We start from the raw sequence: 18,539 nt of genomic DNA on the forward strand, positions 1-18,539 counted from the left end.
CGAGGAGTGTACACAATAAAACAGTTTCTTCAGAATTTGAATAATCACTATGTGTGTATCACACGGATAGACATTGGATCTGCTTTTCTTTTTGTTACATGTACATGATTTTACATCGTATAGTCAAGAAACAGAAAAAGTTGCTTTTATTGATGATGCAAGTATTACAATGGAATCTAATCAAGTCTAAGTGACTAACTTCAGCAGATGAAATGTAAATAATTTTTTTTTGGAAAATTATTGACTGGATCTGTGCAAACAGACCATCACTGAATTTATATAAAACTCAATACATGCAATTCAGTACTGTGTAAGTCCTGAACACACCATTAGAATTAATACATGGGGGTATATCAGTATATGAAGTATATGTTTTAAACAGTGGAAAATATTTTAACATTATTGTCAAATATATATTTTAAATTTATGGGTAGTTGTATTAGTAAGAACCTGAACTAGAAGTCACATGTTTCATATCTTAAACATCTAAGCTCTGCAACGTGTACAGTTCATATGTCAGATTTTAGATGTTAAAAATATCAGAAAGTTGAATTATTTTTCCTGTTTTCATTCACTGGTATCTTATGGCAACATATTTTAGGGTAAATTAGCAATGAAGGAAAAAAATTATGTTGGACAGAAGTGTGTGTAGTAAGGATAATGTGTGTTGTTTACTCTAGAATCTCTTGTAGACAGCTTTGTAAACAGTTGGGCATACCGACAACAGCCCACAGTACATTTGCTCTCTTATGCAGACCATTGACAACAATCAGTCACTGATTGGAAGCAAAATATCTTACAATGTATACAATATGTAAATTCAGATTATAAAACTGTTCCTAATAAGTTTATATCTTATTTCACTGCACAGGGATTTATGTTTAGTTCAGATACTCCCTCTTATGACTACTCTGTAGGCCCAAGACCACTATTAACCTTACTTGTGTTTTGCTGCCTGTCTCATCAGATTGTCCCTCAATTCCTTGGATTTCCTTTGTCCATGTCCTCCAGAGCACTGAAGATGTAGTCATGTAGACGAAAGCTAGGAAGCTAACTGCATTTCTTGTATCTGTTGCCTGATCTTGCAGTTCAACCACAGTCCAGTCATCTGTCCTATTTCTAATCTTACTACTGCCAGCTGCAGCTCTCAAATGTTCTAATTCCACCTATGCTCCTGCTAAGTCAGCTTTGAGTTTTAAATCAGCTGCTGCTCCTCAAAATCTGTCGAATATAGCGTAACTACTCTAGCACCATAGGCCAGCTATATCTCCTTCCAAACAGATTGCTCCACAGCCCCCAACTTGGAAAAAGCATAGACAGTCTTCGCATTGTCAGCCATTTTCACAGCTCTGTAGCAGTTTGTAAATTTGTCCATTGTGCCAATATTTATTTAGCCAGGACATATTATTAAATAGCTCGTGGTCTTGCGGTAGCGTTCTCGCTTCCCCAGCACGGGGTCCCGGATTTGATTCCTGGTGGGGACAGGGATTTTTCCTGCCTCGAGATGACTGGGTGTTGTTGTGTCATCTACATCATCATCATTCATTACCATTACAGCAGAGGAAGGCAATGGCAAACCACTCCACTTTGCCTAGTACGATGGTGCTGGTCTTGCTCATCGTCCTGTATGCTCCACAGAGTATGGGACATCATCATCATCATCATCATCATCATCATCATCATCAACTCATCACCTGCTCAACAAAAAGTTGTATTGCATGATATTTTGTTGTTATGGTTAATTTAAAATTACTGCTTATTATACATATTTTATATAAAACAGATCTAAGGCCGTAGTCTTGCTGGGTGAAATAAAGAAAATAGCTGAGGTACCAGATATGAACTGTACTGCAACAATTTCATATAACATACATTCACAGCCCAACCAACAACAGCAGCACCAACAGCAACAGCAGCAGCAGGGAAATATCCAGACAGCTACTGGACAGCCGGGAGGTGGTCCAAACAACTTATTGGTGCAGCCTGATCTAGGCCGCACTGCAGGCAGAGACTTCTTCTCCAATGTCAGTTCAGAGCTGAATGGCATTGCAGCCCAGACCTCCAGCATGTTCAGTGGATTCTTTGGTTTGTGCAAAATGTCTACTATATAAAATAAATCCAGAACATTACTAAATGCTAGAAAATGAAATACAAAAGTTACAAAAAATAGAAATCCTAAGGTAAATGAAATGCAGAATATATTAGAATGATTCTGACAGAAGTGTTAATGAAAGATGCTGAGTAGTGAGCTTTTAAATTACAGAAATGTTTAGAACACGTCAACCAACATAAAATGAAGAGTCACAACAAATTCAGTTTTAGATACTAGCTAGGAGGAGGGTCAAAATAGTCCTCATGGTAATGTATGTTTGTTGTGTAGACTATTTCTGTATGCACTTTCACATTTACTGTCAGCTCCATCATCCAGCCAATAACAAGAAGTTGGATTACCTTGATAAATAGTATAGACAATCTCATGAACATTATTCTCATTGATAATGCAATTCTTTTCACTGAGGCAGGTACAAGTAACAAAGTAGCAGCATAAGATTGTGTAGAATAAGTTTTGAACTGATGACGGACGCAGGGGTATGAACTATATAACATGTAAATGGGTTGCAGACATACTTAAAATCTGAACAGGATGGTAATGAGTATAGGACGATTCATTTCAATACCTGAGATAAAAATTACAGCCTTAGTGGAGAAAATGATAGATGTGTTTAAGGAAGGAATACTAATAACATATACATCTACATGTTATGTTTGATATGACTTAGTGATTCTAGGCTAGAAAATATGCCAAAGGAAATAAACATTATGAACATTGTGATGTCTAGGGTCTGTGCAAGAAAGTTTGTGCCTAGTTTGTCACTGTTTGTTCCAAGAGGCAGTTTTTGGTATTTGCTGTAATAATGTTTTTAACTTAGTTGTACTTATTTATATTTAACTCTTCTGCTAAATCTGCTTGTTACAAGGAAACATTTTTCAATATTATTTGTTTCAGGATCAAAAAGCTCTTCTAGTCCTAGAAGCAGTAGCCCTGGAACGGCAGCTGCCACTGTCACCAAGCCCAAAGAAAAGGCACAGCCATTTGGTCCTTTTCCTAAAGGTAAAATGTGATAAATCTCTAAACTAGCATAAAATAGTGCTTTATCTAGTATCCTATGAAAATGTTTATTGATCTTGTTTTTGTCTGAATTTTTCTTATTCTCATAAAAGAATAAAATTAGTTTTTTTCTATCTCATAATAATATGTACTTCAAAATGTTCTAAGACTGTAAATTTTGTTGAAAAACTTTAATCTGGCTAGATTTTTGACAAAAATTAACTGTTGTAACTGTGTGCATATTATACCATGTCATAAAAATGATGCATTTTCATGTCCTTGCATAAAATTGTTGTTATTCCTATACAGAATGGGTTACTTTGCCAAGTGTTTCACAGAGAAGGTCTACTTCTCTTGCTATGACAGAAAACCACAATCACTTTGGTTCTTAAAGGGAACTTATAATCCTTGTAGTATGAAATATCCAGAAGCTATAAGGGAATCAACAAGCACAGTTAAAGGTTATTTGTTTACTGTTCTGTGAAACAATGGAGCACCCACAATGCAACTGGATTGTGAATGCTATTGTTGGGCACAGGACAAGTTAGTTGCTGTTTGTAAGTGGTTGCAAATCACTCTGCTTCAAGCAATTTAAATCAATTGTAAGTGAATTACACATACCAGAGATACCAAAAGCACCCCAGCTACTATCCTGTCCTGTGGATATTGTCTCCCTTACAGGAAATATGGGATCTGTCATTACTCACCGACATACCAGTTACAGGTACAGGGATCCTGTATAGCAAATACAGGGACCAAGCTGAACTCAGGGTATTATATCTGTCCCACAAACCAAAACTTTCATGGTCTTACCTCCAACAGAAACTAAAACCGTGACTACTTCCACAATTGGGTTGCCTACTGTAACGTATGTCATGCGGAAGCAAGTGCAAATAAGTAGGGATCTGTTAATCACTAGCAGATGAACGGTACATTGAGGGATGGCAACCCTTAGGAAAATAGCAACAAGGGATAAGAAGGATCATCCAGTGCACTCAGTATGTATGGCTGGAGGCATCATTCACCACATTGAAGAAACTGTTCCAGCAGCCTTTGAGGAAACAAAGTGGAACCAACTGCTGATTTTGTTGTACATTGGGATGGACTACACCTGTTGTTGGGGATCGAGGTCATATTTCGGTCTTTCCAGAGGCACTGGCAGAGGAGATATTGTAGGATAGGCCAATTGTAAATGAGATGGTGTATATGCAGAGTAGACAAAAAACTGAAATCAGCCAAGACTAACATTGCAGCTATATGCTACATTGTTTTGGCAAGACTCAATGTTAATTATGGCCATAAACATATAGTTTTATCCTTCTGTGAAATACCATACCAACCAACAAGATGTTTGAATAGTGCAGGCAGAACCTCAGATTGCTGGTACATGTGTTCCACAATCATACTATCATCACTGGAGGAGACTTTAATCATCCAACAGTTGATTGAGATGATTCCATTTTATAAGTGATGGGCATGATAAGATATCCTGTGAAACAGTACTGAATGTCTTCTCTGAAATGTACGTGGAATATATATTTTGGAATCACACTCGCAATGGATATAAACTGGGGAAAAAGCAACACAAAGAAGAAGTTGTGCAACATACATGAAAGTTGGTAGGCACATATCTATATCTGAAAGATGATGTCTATTCAGATTTTGCACTAGTCAAATAAGAGTGGCACTAATGCCACCACTGTGAGGATGCAAATGAGGTTTGCTTTAAATACAATCTGTAAGAGTTGTGAGTGTTAGTTACCTTTGAGATTGGATGTGGTGAGTTGATGTTAGTCATGAATGCCTTTAAGGCAGCAAAGTCCTGCAACAGTAGTTTGAGCAGCAGTTAGAACCGCAGTGATGCCATACATTGTTACAAATTGGTTATTTCAAGGACCAATCCATGCCAGGTGCCCTGTAGCATGCATTCCATTGACCACAAACCATTACTGTCTGTGACTTCAGTGGTGTCAAGAAAAAAAGAGAGCTCATTGGAGGGCAGGTTGATAGTCTGTTGTGTTTTCTGATGAAAGCTGCTTCTGCCTCAGTGGCAGTGACAGCTGTATGTTGGTTAGGAGGAGGTCAGTTCAGTGCCTGCAACTAACCTGTCTGCATGTTAGGCACCCAGTAGTGTGTTTAAAATCTGTTGCAAGTTTGATGTTTGACTCACGACAGGAGACGTGACGCCGTTGCCCAGGTAATATCATTGGTGAACCAGTTTTCCCTATCACACTGACAGCAGTTCGGTTAGTAAAGCGACTTTGTTGCTGCACCGTGAATAAGCAGTACCACATGATGTCACACATTATAAGCACCAATATTCATTAGCTCTCATTTTAAAGTGGTATTTTCTGGCATTGAAGTATTCTGCTGTAGTCAGGTATTGTGAACAAATGTTTTGTGTTCATGTTGCCTTAATAATAACAGTGCAGCATGTCTGAATGTGAGATTCACAATAAAAGTGGTTCTACAAGAAGACATTCTTGGCTGTGAAGACAATGTTCTGCTGCAAAATATTTGACTGAAATCGACCATAATAATGGGCAATATGCCATACCACTCTGTTGTGATGGATAAAGCTCCAACAATGCATAGAGGAAAGTGGATATTTTCCTCTGGGTACAAAGAAATGTTCCGTTGGATAAGGATGAACTTAGCTTATGTATGGTAGGGTTAATGGAACTTTTGTACAAGCCAAAGTTCCACACTTCCAAGTCAACAAACTGGCTAATGCTAAAGGGCACAGTTTAATAACAAGAAATTTATGCTCAGTGGCGTTGTAATGCTGGCAAAAGAAGCCATTTCAAATGTTACACCCCAGGATTGGTTTCAAATTGTGAGCCATACCAAGAAGCTAGTTGAGGAGACATAGAATCATGAAGGATTGTGATGAGTTTTGAATAAAATGTAACTCCTGTTGTGCCATGTTGAAATCTACTTCTTTAGCATAAACACAGCAGAGTTTACAAATGTTCATCTCAGTAACATTCTAATGCAGTTGGAATTTCAGCAAGATCCTGAAACAGTGTATTGTTAAACTAGCAGCTGAGGGCAAGACAAGACAGTAGTTATGAGAAAGCTCATTCTCATTATAAAAATAAGCATGTAGCTTTCTCAGCAGTCTTTAAAAGTTGTATTATTTCATTTAAAAAACTATAATTGTTTGAATATCCCAGTAGATAGGGAAGTCTCACTTATCACACATATGACAAAATACTCTCCTTTTTGCATTCTATCATTTGCCAAAATCTTGCTTTAATATCTCAGACCACTTATGAGTTAAAAGGGATTTACAAATATATCATTCTGGCTTTTTCCCCGGCACATGTGATCATTGTGGACCCTGTTACATACATACCATTTTCTCAACAGTGGAGACATAGAGCAATATCATTCCAAGTTCAAAGAGTAATTTAATATGTTACCAAAAGCTCATATGCAGCAACAAGTGGCAGACTCTGCAAGAGAGGTGCTCTGCATCGCGGTGTAGCTTGCTTGCCAGGTTTCGAGAGGGTGTGTTTCTGGATGAGGTATCGAATATATTGCTTCCCCCTACTTATACCTCCCGAACAGATCACGAATGTAAAATTAGAGAGATTAGAGCGCACACGGAGGCTTTCAGACAGTAGTTCTTCCCGCGAACCATACGCGACTGGAACAGGAAAGGGAGGTAATGACAGTGGCACGTAAAGTGCCCTCCGCCACACACCGTTGGGTGGCTTGCGGAGTATAAATGTAGATGTAGATGTAGAACACACACCAAACTCAAATTCATAGTGACTCATATATTTCACTGCAAATTTAAAAAATTCTGTGCGGTAGTTTACCTAATATCAAAATATCTCAATATCTATGACCATTAATGAAATGATAGGCAGTTCATCATGAAGCTGACAAAAGATGCTATAAGATGTGTGAGAATTAAGAGTTTATTGCTGAATAGTTTCTTTACAGTCATTTGAGACAGATTTCAGATCAGCTGGCTTGCCCGGCTTGCTGTTCGCGTAGTCAAATGAGCTGGACAGCTTCCACGTGCAGCACATGCTGGCAACTATGCTACCCATCACATGCTCAGAGCTGAACTGTCAAAAGTTGCAACTAATTTTAAACACACTGTAGACCTACAGCTAGAGTTTGGTCTGTGGAGCGATTTTGTGTGATAGCAGGAACACTCTCTTGGTTATCCCACACACGCTGACTGTAAATTTGTATGTCAGTTTGGTGATTCGACCTGTTATGCTGCCATTCATAAACAGCATTCAGAGTGGTGTTTTCTAACAGTATAATGCTCATTCACATACAGCTGTTGTAAAGCAGCATGCTGTACAGAGTTGAGCACTTATAGTACATTATCGGACAGCAACTCCAGTGTCATCCAGAAGCAGCATTAACCATTCCTTTATTGACCAATCAAGTACAGCAGGCATGGAACTCCATCCCGCAAACTGACATCTGGCACTTGTACAACACAATGTATGCATGTCTGCATTCAACATTCTGGTTATTAATGTGCCAGCATTTCACATTTGCAATTATTTATCTTGCACTTACATTAATCTTTGATCTTGCAAAGTTAATCCATTGCACATGCTACCTATACAAATATATTCCCAAAACTCTACCTAAATTACTTTTTGGTGTGCTATTCCCCCTTGTCAGTGTATATTACATTTGTGAGAAATATGTACCTCACTGTCTTCCTACATATGAGCTCAACTTGGGTCTGGTTTAGCGCATGCACACTGGATCTGCAGAATGAAATAATGGGAAACAGAAATGTTCTTACAGTTCCTATATTGGAACTGGGCACAGCTACATACAACATATAGTAGGATTACATAGGATAATGTACTAACTTAAGCTGTTCCAGAAAAAACACTACTTCTCTCCTCGTGGACACTACTATTCTTGTGCACTTGGATCTGCTGTGCATTTCACAATGAAACTAAACAGTAGCTTGAAGATGTCTGTAAAATTACCATATACCCTTGAGTGCACATATCCCAATCTATAAACTGTGGCCACACTCAGGGCACTCTAGACAAATACATCAGCATATAGTTATAACCAGACTGGACACACACAGTATTATCGTGCCAACAAAATGCTATCGTACACTTGTAATACAAGAGGAGACGGATGAAGTGACCATGGATGAATTTTTTCTAAACTTAATTGTGCTTGGCAGAAACAGTTAAATGCTCTTGCTACAGTGGTGAGGGAAATGACATGCTATCCCTGAGTACACGGTTATACACTAATACCATAACATGCATGAGTTATAAAGGAAACAGGAAGGAAAAAGACAAGCTACGTATGTATTTACTGTGTAATAATTACAATGTGAGCAAGGCAATACAATTAAATCCCCTCACTACTGTGTAGAAGGAAGTGACTGGTTATTGCTGAATGGACAGTACCTTGCTGGTGCACATGTGCACTCCTTTGATAATACATATGGCAAGAGTGATTCAGTCCCTCAGGCCGTAGGCTTTAACAGAAGGCATTCCTTGAGGCAGAGATAGTAAGCTGCAAAAATGAAGCTGCTTGGTGGTGCATAAGGATCAACTGCAAAACTTGGTCTGTATGAAGAGTAAATGAAGCACTCTTCCACTAGCTCTCAATAAGGCTCACAAATGCCACCAATTACAGTTCTCCAACCATGCGGTACTGACTCACTGGTGTTATCTTTGCTTCATTCATACCTATCTGGAGCAGTGTTGCAGCAAGCCATCAAATGTTCATTATTCTAATACAGATCACTCCAGATTAACACTCAGAAAAATGTAATCCCATTTAAATGAAGATGTGAGTTGGCTGGCTTTGGCACCGCAACTGCCAGTCAGGCAGCACTTCCTGCTAAGTGCCTCTCTGGAAAAAAAACCCTGAGCTCGTAGCAAGGAAGTGTATGGTGGAGAGAGACTCCAAGTCTTGGGTCTGCTTTTGGTCATGGCCCAATGTGGTGGTGTGCAATGTGTCGCCTGCTGTTAACATTTTTTGAAGCAGATGGGTGGTGGGCATGCACACACTGCGGTGCTTCGCCACACTTTTAATGGCATCAGATACACCTAGTCCCTTTGAGGATTTCTGTATTGAAACTGGGATCTTGAAGTAGTTGTAGTGACAGTGATTACCCAAGTACAAAGGGCAATTAAAACAAGTTGAAGGATTTTCATATTCAGCAAACTTATGCAGTATGCCGTATTTCAAAGAAGAACTCAGAACCTTTAGCTCTTTGAATGAACATGTAGACTAACTGTGAATGAAATTTAGAAAAGTAATTGACCAGGCACTATATAAATGTGTACTGAGTAGGATTGTTCCTGCTCAGAGAAACCCTGTGTAGTACACAGTCTCTGTAAAGAAAATCTTACAGAAATAGTGATTATGGCATAATAGGTGGAAAACAGGACGTAGACTTATATATATATCAATGCTGAATTGAATTCATTTAACTGTCAAAAGAACAGTCTGTGAAACGTTCATCATGTATCATAGCAGAATCCTCGTGAAAGACTAATCCACAAAATAAAAAATAAAACATTCTGGTGACTTGTATGGACTGTCATTGGTACCAAGGGTAGGTCCTAGACACTCATGGATAACACAGGAGTTGAAGTATATCGTAGCAAAGCAATGTTTAGGAATGCTGAACTCTGTTTCAAATGTTCCTGTACAAGTGAAAATGCAGGAGTACTGTGCCAGTTTAGTACACCCATGAGCTGGCACTGAAATAGCAGTGTAAGTATTTGCTACTTTCTGTATGAGTTCATGTTCTTATTGCAATCTGTGTTTCAACATTCCTGCAGATTTCAGAGAGCATCATCCCTTCAGTTATATCTCCTCGACTTGGTAATGTTCCTTGCAACACAGGATCATTTGAGTTCAGAGTCAGTTTATGGTGGACATACAAATGCTGCACAAGGCTGCTTTGAAGCCATACCATTGCCAGATCACTTGTTTCATCTTGATGAAGATGAAGTAGCTGGCAACAGTAGAAGTTGGTACGTTCAGTGACATTCCCTTACTGGATACCATCTACATCTCAGAGGTGCCAGCTGTAAAGGAGATACCAGAGAGCCTATTCTGTGACACATCTGTTGGAAGCTGTTGACAATGCTTGCAGGCGGTGGATTTGTTCTTTATAATTTGTAGCCTTTAATAAAGGACATCGTGGTTGCAGTGGAATTTCGTGAAGGGTGATACATGTAGAAATATCCTTCTAGAAGTAACAAAGGACCCCACGATTACCACCAATAACATGTAGACAAGTATAAATCAACCAACATTAAAAGTCATTCCTAAATTCATACAGATTTTTAATGTTCTATGCACAATTAAATGGTTTGTTGAACAAAATTTAACTGACATAAAGTTGTTCTATTCATTAGATTTATTTGTTTGCCATAAATTAAATAGCCATTACCTTTCTTGCGCATTAGGGTTAAGCACATCTCCATTTAATATTGTATTATTGCATGTTTTCACAAGTATAATTGTTTGACATATGTGTGATAGGATACTTTCAATGTGTTACTATTTATATTTTATGTTATGTATGCCAGTTTGCTCTTCACTTATATAATCTGGAAACAAGACAGTAAACAAAACATGAATCATATGAAGGATATGTTTCAGAACATAGTCACAGTGGTAAAATGTTAGTTACTTTCACTTTCCATTGATAATTTTGCACAATAGATTGTCATGAACCATAGACCTTGCCGTTGGTGGGGAGGCTTGAGTGCCTTAAGGATACAGATAGTCATACTGTAGGTGCAACCACAACGGAGGGGTATCTGTTGAGAGGCCAGACAAACGTATGCTTCCTGAAGAGGGGCAACAGCCTTTTCAGTAGTTGCAGGGACAACAGTCTGGATGATTGACTGATCTGGCCTTGTAACACTAACCAAAACGGCCTTGCTGTGCTGGTACTATGAACGGCTGAAAGCAAGGGGAAACTACGGCTGTAGTTTTTCCTGAGGGCATGCATATTTACTGTATGGATAAATGATGATGGCATCCTCTAGGGTAAAATAATCTGGAGGTAAAATAGTCCCCCATTCGGATCTCTGGGCAGGGACTACTTAGGAGGATGGTGTTATGAGGAGTAAAAAAACTGGCATCCTATGGATCAGAGCATGGAATGTCAGATCCCTTAATCAGGCAGGTAGGTTAGAAAATTTAAAAAGGGAAATGGATAGGGTAAAGTTGGATATAGTGGGAATTTGTGAAGTTTGGTGGCAGGAGGAACAAGACTTTTGGTCAGGTGAATACAGGTTTATAAATATGAAATCAAATAGTGCCAATGCAGGAGTAGGTTTAATAATGAATAAAACAAAAAGAATGCGGGTAAGCTACTACAAATAGCACAGCGAATGCATTGTTGTGGCCAAGGTAGACACGAAGCCCATGCCTACGACAGTAGTACAAGTCTATATGCCCAATAGCTCAGCAGATGATGAAAAAATTGAAGAAATGTATGATGAAATAAAAGAAATTATTCAGATAGTGATGGGAGATGAAAATTTAATAGTCATGGGAGACTGGAATTCGAGAGTAGCAAAAGGAAGAGAAGGAAACATAGTAGGTGAATATGGATTGGGGGTAAGAAATGAAAGAGCAAGCTGCCTGGTGGAATTTTGCACAGAGCATGACTTGATCATAGCTAACATAAAAGAAGGTTGTTGACATGGAAGAAGCCTGGAGATACTGACAGGTTTCAGATAGATTATATAATGGTAAGACAGAGATTTAGGAACCAGGTTTTAAATTGTAAGACATTTTCAGGGGCAGATGAGGACTCTGACCACAATCTATTGGTTATGAACTGTAGATTAAAACTGAAGAAACTGCAAAAAGATGGGAATTTAAGGAGATGGGACCTGGATAAACTGAAACAACCAGAGGTTGTATAGAGTTTCGGGGAGAGTATAAGGGAACAATTGACAGGAATGCATGAAAGAAATACAGTAGAAGAAGAATGGGTAGCTTTGAGGGATGAAGTGGTGAAGGCAGCAGAGGATCAAGTAGGTAAAAAGACGAGGGCTAGTAGAAATCCTTGGGTAACAGAAGAAATATTGAATTTAATTGATGAAAGGAGAAAATATAAAAATGCAGTAAATGAAGCAGGCAAAAAGGAATACAAACGTCTCAAAAATGAGATCGACAGGAAGTGCAAAATGGCTAAGCAGGCATAGTTAGAGGACAAATGTAAGGATGTAGAGGCTTATCTCACTAGGGGTAAGATAGATACTGCCTACAGGTAAATTAAAGAGACCTTTGGAGAAAAGAGAACCACTTGTGTGAATATCAAGAGCTCAGATGGAAACACAGTTCTAAGCAAAGAAGGGAAAGCAGAAAGGTGGAAGGAGTATATAGAGGGTCTATACAAGGGCGATGTACTTGAGTGCAATGTTATAGAAATGGAAGAGGTTATAGGTGAAGATGAAATGGGAGATATGATACTGCATGAAGAGTTTGATAGAGCACTGAAAGACCTAAGTCGAAACAAGGCCCCGGGAGTAGACAACATTCCATTAGAACTACTGACAGCCTTGGGAGAGCCAGTCCTGACAAAACTCTACCATCTGGTGAGCAAAATGTATGAGACAGGCAAAATACCCTCATACTTCAAGAAGAATATAATAAGTCCAATCCCAAAGAAAGCAGCCGTTGACAGATGTGAAAATTACCGAACTGTCAGTTTAATAAGTCATGGCTGCAAAATACTAATGCTAATTCTTTACAGATGAATGGAAAAACTGGTAGAAGCTGACCTCGGGGAAGATCAGTTTGGATTCTGTAGAAATATGGGAACACATGAGGCAATACTGACCCTACGACTTATTTTAGAAGCTAGATTAAGAAAAGGCAAACCTACATTTCTAGCATTTGTAGACTTAGAGAAAGCTTTTGACAATGTTGACTGGAATACTCTCTTTCAAATTCTGAAGGTGGCAGGGGTAAAATACAGGGAGCAAAAGGCTATTTACAATTTGTACAGCAACCAGATGGCAGTTATAAGAGTCGAGGGATATGAAAGGGAAGCAGTGGTTGGGAAGGGAGTGAGACAGGGTTGTAGCCTCTCCCTGACGTTGTTCAATGTGTATATTGAGCAAGCAGTAAAGGAAACAAAAGACAAATTTGGAGTAGGTATTACAATCCATGGTGAAGAAATAAAAACTATAAGGTTCGCCGATGACATTGTAATTCTGTCAGAGACAGCAAAGGACTTGGAAGAGCAGTTGAACGGAATGGACAGTGTGTTGAAAGGAGGATATAAGATGAAAATCAACAGAAGCAAAGCAAGAATAATGGAATGTAGTTGAATTAAGTCGGTTGATGCTGAGGGAATTAGATTAGGAAATGAGACACTTAAAGTAGTAAATGAGTTTTGCTATTTGGGGAGCAAAATAACTGATGATGGTCGAAGTAGAGAGGATATAAAATGTAGACTGGCAATGGCTAGGAAAGCGTTTCTGAAGAAGAGAAATTTGTTAACATCGATTATAGATTTAAGTGTCAGGAAGTCGTTTCTGAATGTATTTGTATGGAGTGTAGCCACGTATGGATGTGAAACGTGGACGATAAATAGTTTAGACAAGAAGAGAATAGAAGCTTTCGAAATGTGGTGCTACAGAAGAATGCTGAAGATAAGATGGGTAGATCACATAACTAATGAGGAGGTATTGAATAGAATTGGGGAGAAGAGGAGTTTGTGGCACAACTTGACTAGAAGAAGGGATCGGTTGATAGGACATTTTCTGAGGCATCTAGGGATTAGCAATTTAGCGTTGGAGGGCAGTGTGGAGGGTAAAAGTCATAGAGGGAGACCAATAAATGAATACACTAAGCAGATTCAGAAGGATGTAGGCTGCAGTACATACTGGGAGATGAAGAAGCTTGCACAGGATAAAGTATCATGGAGAGCTGCATCAAACCATTCTGAGGACTGAAGACCGCAACAACAACAGATCGCCATGATGTGGAATGAGTCATTTTACATTCTTATTGAAAATAAATTTATACATCTATTTGTACTCTAAACATTATATATATATATATATTTTTTTCCCTCTCCGAAAAATTCTTCCATAGAATAGAAGGAGTTGTCAAGGAGAAACTTTTTCAATTTATTTTCAAATTTTAGCTTGCTGTCTGGTAGACAGTTTATATCACTGGGTAAGCGGTCGAAACTTTTTCTCACAGTGTTGTGACCCCTTCCTGTGATAAAGGCAACCTTATTGTTGAGTAATGAATGTCATTTTTTCTTCAGTATTGTAATTATATACCTCATTGTTACGCTTGAACTACAGTGGATTATTTACAACAAACTTTGTAAGGGAATAAATATACTGTGAAGCAGTAGTCAGGATAGCCATCTCCTTAAACAGATGTCTAGTAAAGGATTGCAGGTGAGCACCACATATTATTCTTACAGCACATTTTTGGGCACTAAAGACCTTCTTTCTTAAAGATGAGCTACCCCCCAACATTTTTCCATAGAGATTACCGAATGAAAATAAGCAAAATATGTCAGCTTACTGATTTCTCACTCCACAAAATTTGCTATGATTCTAAGTGCAAATGTGGCTGAACTGAGTTGTTTTAGGAGTTCCAAAATGTGTTTTTCCAATTTAAATTCTCATAAAAATGGACGCCTAAGAATTTTGAAGTTTCCACCCTGTGTATTATTTCATTACCTTATGTTACACTTATCACTAGTGCAGTACCCCTAGATGTGCAGAACTGAGTATGATGTGTCTTTGTGAAACTTAGGGTGAGATCATTCACAGAAAAGCAGCCAATGATACTTCTGAGAACTTTGTTCTCCATTTATTCCATATCTGTGTGTATTCTGGGAGTGATTACAATACTGGTGTCATCTGTAGAAAGAACTAATTCTGCTTGTTGTACATTAGATGATAGATCACTTACATAAATGAGAAACAGTAGTGGACCTAAGACTGAGCCTTGGGGAACCCCATACGTGATTTCTCCCCAGTCAGAATTATGCCTCTGGGTTCTATTGGTTGAATTACTGCTAAGTACAACTTTCTACATTCTTTTGGTTAAATATGACATGATCCATTAGTTGGCTATACCATCAATCCCATAAAACTTTAATTTATCTAGGATTATACTATGATTCACACAATCAAATGCTTTGGATAGGTCACAGAAAATACCTATCAGTGCTATTTTGTTATTTAATGCTTGTAATATCTGGTGTGTGAACATGTAAATGGCATTCTCAGTAGAGCAACCCTTCTGAAACCCAAACTGTGATTTGCTAAGAACATTATTGTTGCCAAGGTGAGATACTATTCTAGAATACATCAACTTCTCAAAAGTTTTGGAAAATGATGTCAGCAGTGAAATAAGTTGGTATTTACTGATGTCTCTCTTATCAACTTTCTTAAACAGGCATTTAACAACGGCATATTTTAGTCTCTCTGGAAAAATGCCTTGAGTTAGTGGTACATTAATACTTCGGACAATACCGGACTTACTATATGGAAACAAATCTTTAGTATTCTATTGGAAACACCATCAAAACCAGAAGAACTTTTATTCTTGAGATAATGAATGACTCTCTTAATTTCAGGAGTAGAAGTTGGTGGTACATTCATATGACGTAATTTTATGAGAATTACTTCTTCAACATAGTGATGTGATTTTTCTCTTGAACTGCTGGTTCATATGCTTTCTACTATGTTAAGAAATGATTAAATACATTTTCTACCTGTGGCTTGTGATTTATAAGTGTTCGATTCAATTCTATAGTAATGTTATCCTCTTCTGTGTCTCAGAATAAACATACAAAGGTGATACAAAGAAGAATGGAAAAATAACAATTTGTGGATCATAAGAACAAAAATAGTTTTAAAGTGTAGCAAATCTACAATGGTGATAAAATGTGAAGTTCTTGTGTTGATATACCTCTGAAGCTTTAGGATTTGGGATTTCCAAGAAGAATTAACTGTACAATAAGATATTTATCACACTGAAAGATTGATCAATAAGAATAATAACTAATTACTATAATAATAACTAATTACTATGAAGATGTCACACACATGTTTAATGATTTTAAATGGAAAATGTTGCAAGAAAGATATAATTTTTCTCAAGAAAAGTTAAAATTTTGTCACAGTATCTAAAATGATAGAGGTGTTTCTGAAAGGTCTTTGGTATGAGACTTAGTGGACAAATGAAGAGAGATTGCAGTGGATACATACACATTCAGTCATTCATTTTGTGGGAGATCTATGTATGAAAATAACAAAGAAGGGGGAAAAGACAACCAGAAACCTTTTCTTATGAGTAAGGATACATGTAGTTTTGCCAAATATAAAACAACGTTTATCTTATGGATGAACACAGTTACAGTTTTCGTAATGTTACTTTCTGCTCTGTTCTGGGACAAATGGCAACATCATTAATTATTCCTCTTCATGTTTTTATTCTCAGGGGTTCTGTTTTGTTACTTAATGTAAACTAAATATATAGTACCAGTATCCTCCCCCCTCACCACCCTTCCCTTCCAGTTCTTTAAAGAATAAAACACTGGATGAGAATAGTGTTTGTAATTTTTGCTTTGTTTAAGGAAAAGCTAGTTTTACATGCATCTCAATGATTGTGATGTCATATCTGCTGAACTGTGTGTTATGGAATAGAGGTCTGCATCTGACATTTATGCTCACTAGAATTGCTTGGAGCATTTAGTTCTGTGTAAGTCCGCCAGATGTTAATATAGTCACTCCAGACTGAGGAGCCAACTGCACTCGAGTTTTGATACTTCTTTGAGCATTGCTTGCTCAAATTCCTCGGCCGTCTGGTATAGTTACCCGAGTGCAGCTCAGTCACCCACAGTAGGATCATGGTGCATGAATTCGAGATGAAGGAGAGTGCAAGTGCGAAAACTGATTCTACATAATATATCCTGAGTGTGAAAGACAGTGGTTGTAACAGTGTTAGGGAGAGATTTTCATCAGTGACTGACAAGGGTGTTGGAACATGTACTGTTGCAAGTGCTCTGCTCTCCTGTCTTACAGACCCACCACCACACATCTGAAGGCACATGTCTGCAGATCGTGACAAAGTGTAATTTCTGAAGCATTGACAGTTTCAGTGAAAGCTACAATAATTAAAAATGTGCATAGAAATGTGTGCCAAAGACCTTCAGCCATATACATTAATATGAGATGTAAGGTTTTGCATTTTATATCAGGAGCTTGTAAATGTCAGTTCAGAATTGGGAGATGTAGACATTTCCAACATTTTGCCTCATCCTATGACAGTATGAAACACTGAAAAGCAAGCTGATGAAATACGAGCGAGTGTGTTGTCCAGCGTTACTCAGGATATAGTCGTGAATGTATGTGAATGTACAGCAGATATATGGACTGACAGATATATCTAGTACTGTGGACTTTGGTTATTGAGATTAGGCACTGTGAAATATAGTGTTGGTGAAAAATAACTGTTCTGTGAAGGGGAAAAAAAAAGGAATTGATTAAGAACTATATCAAGGAAACATTATTCAAATTGTTAGGAGTAAATCCTCAGGATTTTTAATAAGATTTCGCTTGCCAATGATGAAAGCACTAATGTATGGAAGGCAGTGCAATCCTTTCAGCATTATGCATGCATAACACGTTTTTACACTGTCCTGAAATGTGTTAGATGACAATTATTTAATAAATGGACTTGGAGTAGTTTATTCCACAACTTATGCTGCTGAAGATAATGACCATTTCATGAAGATAACTGGCATACGTTTAAATTATTGTAGACATGCTGTGTGTCCAGCAAATGAAAATTGTGCTTAATTGCAAAATACCACTTTCAGTATCACTGGTATTTCGGCAGTACACTACAATGGTCATATTACCATCTATTAACTGTAAGTACGGAAGTACTGTAAGTACTGAATCACTGCTGTCTCACAGACGAGATTGTTGAAATTCCAGCATTGCATGGAATGGTAACAATTTTGTGGTCATCCTTCTGATTATTTGTTTGTGACAGAGATGAGATGTTAAATTCTGTGTGTCAGATGTGTGATGAAGTATCAGGTTCTGCAGTTTGGAACATTATCTCTGAATGACAAAGCAAACTTGCTTTGAAATGAGTCAGTTCATTGTAATTATGTCAACAGGGAATAATTCAGAGACAGTTTTGTTCTTGTTAGATTTCTACTTTCTTAGGTGGTCAAGTTCACATAAGTACATTTGAAACAATAAACCTGATGGTATTATAAAAAGCAGCAATGTGATTTTTCATTATAACACCAACAAAAGTTGGTAGATTCATAGTTTTCCTGTGAAATTACAGATTGTTCTCAAAATTTCATTATTGCATAAAGCAAGCTGTTTCCTCTAATGGATGACAATGATGTCATGATTAGAAACTGCCACCCAGG

At 37.8% G+C, this 18,539-nt stretch overlaps 1 protein-coding gene across 1 annotated transcript in view; it reads left to right on the plus strand.

Annotated features, from left to right (window-relative positions):
• The window catches only part of LOC126176184 (MAP kinase-activating death domain protein), a 545,775-nt gene that overhangs the window by 238,003 nt on the left and 289,233 nt on the right, over nt 1-18,539 (plus strand). Inside the window, exons 22-23 of the mRNA XM_049923326.1 lie at nt 1,881-2,085; nt 3,008-3,112. Of these exons, the coding sequence (XP_049779283.1) occupies nt 1,881-2,085; nt 3,008-3,112 (310 nt within the window). The remainder of the gene's footprint in view (nt 1-1,880; nt 2,086-3,007; nt 3,113-18,539) is intronic.

The sequence above is a fragment of the Schistocerca cancellata genome, chromosome 3 (assembly GCF_023864275.1).
Source record: "Schistocerca cancellata isolate TAMUIC-IGC-003103 chromosome 3, iqSchCanc2.1, whole genome shotgun sequence".
Classification (NCBI taxonomy): domain Eukaryota; kingdom Metazoa; phylum Arthropoda; class Insecta; order Orthoptera; family Acrididae; genus Schistocerca; species Schistocerca cancellata.